Raw genomic sequence first — 8,448 nt, forward strand, 5'->3', positions numbered from 1 at the left:
ATGATATACAGCCGCAGAATTATTAGACCACCCATGTTTTCTTCAATTTCTTGTTCATTTTAATGCCTGGTACAACTAAAGGTACATTTAATTGGACAAATATATTGATAATAACAACAAAAATAGCTCATAAGAGTTTAATTTCAGAGCTGATATCTAGCCATTTTCCATGTTTTCTTGATAATAGTCAAAATCACTTAAGTTTTTACATCAATAGTTAGAGCACTGTACTGCCAAAAACAGTGCTTTTAGGAATTCCATGTTTTCTTTTCTGTTTTAGTCACATGATACATACAGGAGTTAGTACTTGATTGCATAACCAGTGTTTTTGATGACTTTTCATGGTCTAACAATTTTTTCCGCAACTGTAACTATATGACTGATTGCGCGAGCCAAGTTTGTATTTTATTTATTGAACAGAACATAAACACAATGCATAGCACGTACGTCATTCTTCACTGTCAGAGCAGTGACGGAACAAAATCTGGGTCAAAGCTGCATCTTTATATCAATTCAGTCATACCTTCAAACACAAAAGTGCAAGTGGAGCTACTTGCCAGAATCCTAATAAATAAATACTGTAAGTAAACACAATCATCTGGGTGGTTGATGAAAAACATATCATGCATGTGACTTCAAAAAAAAAAAAAAAGTTTCAGACAGTCAACATTGGTACCAAAGCTAAGGATCTAAAATGCCATTGTTGTAAATGAGACATTTGTTGAGGATAACAGAAACAGCATCAGGATCTACAAACAAGCTGTACCAGTTTCAAGTGTCATGACAAGGCACACACGGTTCTACTGACTTTGATTACAATCTTTGGTATTACTGCACTCAGGCGCTGTTGCTTAAGCAGCTACAGCCGAAAATCACTCATTTAATACAAAAAAAGTCATATCAAATCTTTATAAAAGTGAAAAAAGAACAAAGTTAAATAGAAAAGATATTGTGGTGCATCATCATATCAAATATTCCTCATAATGATCATTTGCTGACTCCATTGTTTACTTTCATTATCTCTTACTTAATCCAGCATCTGAATATTTATTCCCTCTGTCCCAGTGCCAAGCAGAATATTACTGCAAATGTCATCTGAACATCCAACACATTGGATAACGTGATGTGAGCAAACTTTGTAATATATTCAAACTCTTAAGAATCATTCTAGGTCAAACCTCCCAAAAAGAATAATACCTCCAAGTGAAGAAAGTACACACAGCTAAGGTTAGAACGTGTTGTTACTAAGGAGGTGTCATTTCAAAAACCAAATCCAGCTACCACTAAACTCTTGACAGCTTAATATTCCCTTTTGCTGCTCATTGTCTATGTCTCTTTTCCTCTTTTTCACATTCACATGCTTCCAATAGTGAACCTTCCCAGAAGCCTCTGAAGTTTCAAAAGAAACCGAATTGCATAATTGTCCCACTCTCGAGTCATACCGCATCTAAATATACAAACAGTTGATTTTGCTGCTCAACAAAAACATTATTGTACTTTCCTATGTACAGTATGTACAGTCAGTTCATCAGGAGTTGTATTTTTATCCAGGGTGGGGGATCAGAAGTTGAAAAGGTTGATAAAGTCTTGAGGGGAAAGTGACACCGTGCAGCTCTCTGGGTTGTTGGCTGTGCAGGGATGGTCTGTGTCCTAAAAACAGAAACAAAGGTTAGTTTTCTTCACTGCAACAACTTCTGAGTGCAGCCATGACATGTCAGTTTCATGCACTTTGATCACATATAAGGTGGGAAAAAGTTTCAAAGCATACAGATGTGTGTGTGTATATGTATACCTTCCAGAAGAGGATGTGGCAGTGTGTGCAGAAGTGCAGGGTGTCACTGTACTGCTCTCTGAGAGGATAACAGCGACTCAGTTTGAAGTACATCTTCTTCCACTCCAGATGACCTTTATCTGACACCATGAGGCGCTTACGGATCTAAAGAAAAAGAGTGCACTTTCAGACATGACCCAAAAAGGGGAAAAATATTTGAAAATAACACCTCCATGTGGGCTTCTTTTATATCCGTTCCCTTATACACATAAAATAACAAATCCAAAGAGATGGCTTTTACTCCTCTGAATGGACAGGGTTTTCCTAAAAACACAAACAGTCTAACCTGTAGGAAAGCCTCAGGTAACCTACTTTAACTAAAAGCCTGAGGCAGTCTCACTTGCTTATCGAGCGTATGCTTTTGAGCGTGGTGCCTGGTTACTGTAGTGTCAGTCTGCACACACTGCTGTCTGCCATTTTCCAGTAGCAGGTCTTATTTATCAAAGATGCTTGACCTCTTTGTAGGTGATTTTGCTGACATGCAAGTCAAGAGACCTGCTTCCTTATCTTAGCTGAACTGTCTCAAGTATGCGCCCTGTAGATCATGTGGATGAAATAAAACAGAGCTATAGGTTTAATGGTGTTGTTTTTGCATTCACCTATTTGCAATGTGTGAAAGGTGCTTGTTTGTATTGTGTGTATTCATCGTTGTATTGATATTTGTACTCCTCTCTTGACCTGGTTACTCTTAAAAAATATATTAAACACAGACTTTCACCTGGTTATATACAGGGTGGGGAAGCAAAATTTACAATGAACATTTAGTTGTTTTTTCTCAGCAGGCACTACGTCAATTGTTTTGAAACCAAACATATATTGAGGTCATAATCATACCTAACACTATTATCCATACCTTTTCAGAAACTTTTGCCCATATAAGTAATCAGGAAAGCAAACGTCAAGGAGTGTGTGATTTGCTGAATGCACTCGTCACACCAAAGGAGAATTCAAAAATAGTTGGAGTGTCCATAAAGACTGTTTATAATGGAAAGAAGAGAATGACTATGAGCAAAACTATTGCGGGAAAGTCTGGAAGATACTATTAAAGAAGAATGGGAGAAGTTGTCACCCGAATATTTGAGGAACACTTGCGCAAGTTTCAGGAAGCGTGTGAAGGCAGTTATTGAGAAAGAAGGAGGACACATAGAATAAAAACATTTTCTATTATGTCAATTTTCTTGTGGCAAATAAATTCTCATGACTTTCAATAAACTCATTGGTCATACACTGTCTTTCAATCCCTGCCTCAAAATATTGTAAATTTTGCTTCCCCACCCTGTAAATGTTGTGATACTGAACAAATCCATAGTTACTTGTACTGAGTTGGTTAAATAACTCCATGTCTCTATTGTGTTCTCTTGATTTGTGTTTGTATTTCGAAATCTTCAGTTTTTCCATACCTGTCTGTCTGTGAAGTGGTACTGACAGAGTTTCTTCCAGAGCAGCCGGTCCTCAGTAAGTGTCCCCAGCTCAGGGCAGACCTGGCCCAGACTGACCAGGTCCCTGCCGTCCGTCAGACGCTGCATGATGTTGAGCTGCAGGCTGGCAGGCAGGTCAGTCAGCTTCATACCTGTAGATGTAGGCTGCAGGCAGAAGAAGAACTTTCCTAAATATTCTGACAAATGAGCAGATGTGTGAATCCAGGTCTGTATGGTGGATGGATGCCTACCCTGTTGATCTGGATGTTGTCCAGCTGCTGCTGCCACTGTAGGATGTTCTCCATGCGGTGCACCCACATGTTGATGTTCCCCACCAGAACAGACTTGCCCATGTCCTGAACAAGACCACACAGCGAGACGTAGAGCGTCTGCAGCAGCTCCTTTATGGGACGGACGTTCTGCTGGTCATCGAGGACTGTGGAGGGAAATCAGAAATCAGTCAATGAACATGATTTATTATAGCGCTGTGGGTCGCGGTTACTTTGTAAGTGCAGTATAGGGGAGATTAGTAGGGACAAGTAAAATGTCTGAACAGCGAAATATTTATTGTGAGTCATCAATAAACACCGAATGTTTTGGAGTGATTGTGCTCTTGTCCTGTGATGATCATAATATTTGGCCTTCAGGTTTCAGAACACCACCTAAACAACCTACAACTCTGTTTAACTGAGGGAACATTTGGTTTACACTGTGGCTCACACAGAGGTCTGGTGACTGTCAGTGTTTTTCACCGTGCCATTAAAGCACTAAATTCCCTCCTGGGCTTTCTTCAGATGTCATTAGGACTAATTTCCTCACCTTTTAGTGCCAGTAACAGAGCAGAAAGGTTACACCTCTTCACTTAAGTACCATTTTTCTGAAGCTCCACAAAAGGAAGTTAAATACATACAGAAAAATATAAAGACCAAGCTGGGCTATTTTGTCGGTCGATATGCTTTTGTGTATTTAAGAAGTGAACCCGAGTGGGAGAAAAGGACTCGCCACAGCAGAAATATAAAACCCTAAAACACATAAAAAAGAAACTGAGAGGCGAACTAGTTGAGTGACTTTAAAAGAGCTACAGGACTCACCTTTCTGTACCACTCTCTCCAGAATATTCATGTAGTTCTTCTGTGCGACTCCGCTGAGCGAGGGGAGCTGGGACTTGGCGATAAGCTCCAGGAGCTAGAGGGGAGAAAGAAGAGACAGAGGGAAAGAAACAACATAAATTTCGTGGTGTCAACTGCGAAGACTCTCTGTTCCATTGCCTCATTACTTAATGTTGATTATGCTGCATTCCTACAAAGGCACTTGCACTCCTAACAATAAATGCTGTCTAGAACACATTTGGAGCGGCTCCACCTGGTCATTACTCTGAACTGAAGCTGGATTCAGACTCTGTATAACAGCATTCTTGGCTCTGATCATTCTTGATCAGACTTTGTGTCCCTTCAGTGAAGAAGCTACTGGAAAAGGTGCTGGACCTGAGCCCAGGCCGTCAATGACGCCGCCTCCACAAACAAGCTTTTAATCACTTGACTCCCGAGTCCCCGTTATGAGAACTAAAGGAACCATTTGAGTGTGTAGTTGTGTTGGTCTGTGTTATTGTTGCCATTGGCTGATAGACAAACAGCGGGTTCCAGCCAGGGTGGCATGTCTGGATTGTAGCAGACACTTTGACATCATGGAGAAACTCAAGTCCCCCCTTGCTCAACTCTGACTGGAACATGTGACCTTTGGCGTCAAATCAAAACCCTGCTGTGTTTTAAACTGTGGAACAACCATAAGTGAAGGTACACAGCGGTGTCTGCAGCCAGGACATGACAAGAGCAACAGGAATAATGTTTTCAGTGAATATTTCTGAATTCATAAATCATTATAAGTGTACTATTTGGTGTCTGGCTTTGGCGAGCTATCAGGCAAATCCTAAATAAAACATTTTTTAATATTGAATTATTTCCTCTCTCCAGGCTTTACCTCCCAGTTTACTTTACCAGTTATAAGCTTCTTCACTCTCTCATGACTTCTCATTCTTTCCAGTTTCAGTCCTAAAACCTAATCCCATGCCCTTCTTCTTTTAGCAGCTCATCAAGTGTTCCTCTCTTTGTAGAGCAGCCGGGCAGAACAATGTGTGTTTCTGTATCTACTTTTAGCCCCTGCTGTGCCCTAAACTGCACTTCTTAGCTTGGCACACAGCTCATTCTTTCCAACAAACCAACCAACAAACTGAACTGGTGCATCCCATTGTTATTTGTCTAGATTATGTACAAATTAAAATGGGTTTAATGTTTCCTGTGGCTTTTCCTTGAAATAACCTTCATTTGTCTCGTGTGCAAAAAGAGGACCACTTGTTGTCTCTTTGTAGAGGAACTTGATCGGTGTAACTGAGATGGAGTTAAATGAACCCGCAAATGCCATCAGACACAACCGGTGAAGAGCAGTGACCTAGGACATCGTGTCCAGACTAGACGCTAGTGTTACACAGCCATATTGTTCTTTGGGCTTACCACACTACACTGCACTTGTTAACTGGAGCCACCACTAAAAGGTCATTCAACGAACCCCAGTAGAGAAGAAACAAACTATCATCTGGTGAACACTATTAAAAACTCAGAATTATTATAGAAGTTGGAAATGTTCTAGTAATGTTAACCTATTAGACTAGCTTTAGGACTATGGTATTAGTTAAACATGATCCTTTGCCAAGTCATTGTCTTACTAAATGGAAAGTCATTTTGCTTTCAGCTGAACAAAGGATTAAATGGATTAACCTACAAATACTGGGGCTGTGGTTAACATGAGAATAGACAGAGAAAGAAGACAACTCACAAGACCTGAGTTTTGGAGTCTGGGAGATGGTACCATGTGTGTGTATGTTTAGAGGTATGAGTCACCTGACAACTACCGGGGTCAGTTTCATAAATCCTCGTCTGGTAGTCACACCTCACCGCACAGAACATCCTGACCACATGGGGCCACATGGGAGCAACATGTGGGAGAGTCGGCCGCTTTGGTGTGTGACAGTTAGATGTTACTGGTCTGAAATTGAATAAATGATTCTCCATTGCGTCCCATAATTTCATTACATCCTTGACACTGACATAATGAATGATGATAATGTCACATCTCATTTTTTAATAAACTATTTGGTATCTCCTGTGTACACATTCAGTTTTACACTTCAAATATAAACACTGCCTTAGGATTTCAATTCACTTTTGGTTTAATTTAATTTTAGAATGCCAAATAGCTCAGGCAATAACATAGTAAAATGTCACACCATGACACACACCGCCCCTAACACTCACAGAGACCCACACTCCCTGGGTCAGTATCATCACCGATGAGAGATGCTCGCCTGCAGAGCATTGATAAGAGCCTGTCACACGCCCTGCGATGATCTTAACCCCATCTGTGCCGCAACCAAACATGTCCCTTTAACACCCACAGAGAAAGACAAAACACAAGGGACAAAAGAAAGAGAGGAGACTCACTCTGACGATGTAATTAAATCTCCTTGTGTCCTTGATGGCACTGCAGAAATCTAAGCGGTTGAAGGCCTCTCCCAGTGTACAATATCCGTGGCGCTGGGAGAATTTAATTATCAGGGTATTAGATTGCGATCCTCGGCAAGAGTATAGAGTTTTCTCAGTATGTTTACATTAGCAATGATAAAATGAAAAGTTGATGTAAAACTAAATGAGGTTTTGTTGTTTGTTACCTCCTTGGTGCTTCCTTTATGAACGTAAATCCACTTTTCCCTGTGGAAATCTGTGGGAAAACAGAGTGTTTATATTAATGGCCTGCCCTTATTAAACTGTGATAAAAATGCACAAGCACGCATCACAAATAAGATAGAAATTTAGAGCCAATATCCTTGTTGAAAGAATATTTATGCAATGACACATATTCAATCATAAAAAATACCACTATTTAGATTCAATAATGTTACATAACAGTCCCATGAGCCTCTGCTCTAATGTTTTTTTTGTCCAGAATCGAACTTTGGTTTATCGACACATGATGTATAACAAGCTCAAAAAGTTATCCTTTGCATATTTATGTAATAAATCAAACTGTGTGGCCTTCTCATAGTGACTCACAGGGGACCTTGGTGTTGTTATTCATTAGGTCTTTCTTCCTCTTCTTGGCAGCCATATCATAGCTGAGAGAAAGCAGCAGGTTCTCTTTGTTGAAGCACTCCTCCTCCTCCACTGTTTTGCAGAAGCTGGAAAAACAAAGAGTACATATTTCATTACAGAGAGGCTCAATGTGCAGGACTTTTAAGGCTTTTCATGAGATCTGGGAGTTACTTGACCAAGTTCTTTCTGTACAAAAAAAAAAAAAAAAAAACACAATCCCACATGCACTGAGTGGACTCTTGGCATGTTAAAGTCAGGATGTTCGTGTGACTCAGCTGACGTTTGTTAATCCACTCACTTGTTGTGTGGTTAATAATAGCTCAGTGATTAGCCCGGAAAAGAAGCAAGGCCCCAGAAAAAGAACAAAAAATAAAGTTAATAGGATGGAAACTACATTAAGCTGCAAGCCCTGAGATAGTCCCCTCATCCTGCCTCTGGAATCATAAAGCTGGTTGGATTTCTAAGAAAAACAAGCCTGTTATTTACTTTTTTTTTTTCTTTATCCAGCTGAAGTGATGGTGCGTAAAAGGTGCGTAATTTCACAGATCTCATGATGAATACTGTTGTTTCCACCACTTAACCCCTGTTTAAGACCAACCTCTCTAAGGATACATTGTTGTTTGTGTCTTCTGCTGTTGTTTTCTTCCATCCCTCCTCGGTTTTCACCCAGCTCTGACCCGGTGACCTCCAGTCCTGTCCAAGAAAAGGCATCCTCGATGTTCAAATATGCGTAAAAATACCAGTAAATATCTCCTTGTGGATTTAAGTGTATCCTTTCTTGAGTGCTCTTTGTTCTATACGTCTTTCTGGTCTAATGTTGTCATTGCGCAGCTCTCTTTATATCCTCCAGACCAGAACCCGGAAACACATGAGATCCGCCCACTTTGGAAACTTCCCTACAACACGTGGCTTTGTTTATCAACTTCAGCGTTGCAAAACCACTTGGAGATGCAAGTAGAGCTAACTTAACCGTGGATGTCATGGAAAGATGGACACAGAGTACACAGAAAGAGTTATTTGTGAACATTTTTGCTTGAAATGCTTTTTTTTTTAAAAC

General features: G+C 40.2%; 1 protein-coding gene across 2 annotated transcripts; it reads right to left on the reverse strand.

The window, feature by feature from the left end:
- Positions 1 to 392: 392 nt before the first annotated feature.
- Positions 393 to 8,224, reverse strand: fbxo32 (F-box protein 32). Of its 2 annotated transcripts, none has more exons than XM_030158708.1 (9): positions 7,990 to 8,224; positions 7,353 to 7,477; positions 6,971 to 7,020; positions 6,744 to 6,836; positions 4,341 to 4,434; positions 3,501 to 3,685; positions 3,232 to 3,414; positions 1,793 to 1,936; positions 393 to 1,650 (listed from the first exon to the last, which is right to left on the reverse strand). In XM_030158708.1, the coding sequence occupies exons 1-9, from the start codon at positions 8,100 to 8,102 to the stop codon at positions 1,561 to 1,563; spliced, it is 1,077 nt and encodes a 358-aa protein (XP_030014568.1). In that variant the 5' UTR covers positions 8,103 to 8,224; the 3' UTR covers positions 393 to 1,560. The 2 variants fall into 2 exon arrangements, with proteins under 2 accessions (XP_030014568.1, XP_030014569.1); XM_030158709.1 differs by lacking the exon at positions 7,990 to 8,224 and adding an exon at positions 7,690 to 7,951.
- Positions 8,225 to 8,448: the final 224 nt, after the last annotated feature.

Source organism: Sphaeramia orbicularis, chromosome 16, assembly GCF_902148855.1.
Source record: "Sphaeramia orbicularis chromosome 16, fSphaOr1.1, whole genome shotgun sequence".
NCBI lineage: Eukaryota > Metazoa > Chordata > Actinopteri > Kurtiformes > Apogonidae > Sphaeramia > Sphaeramia orbicularis.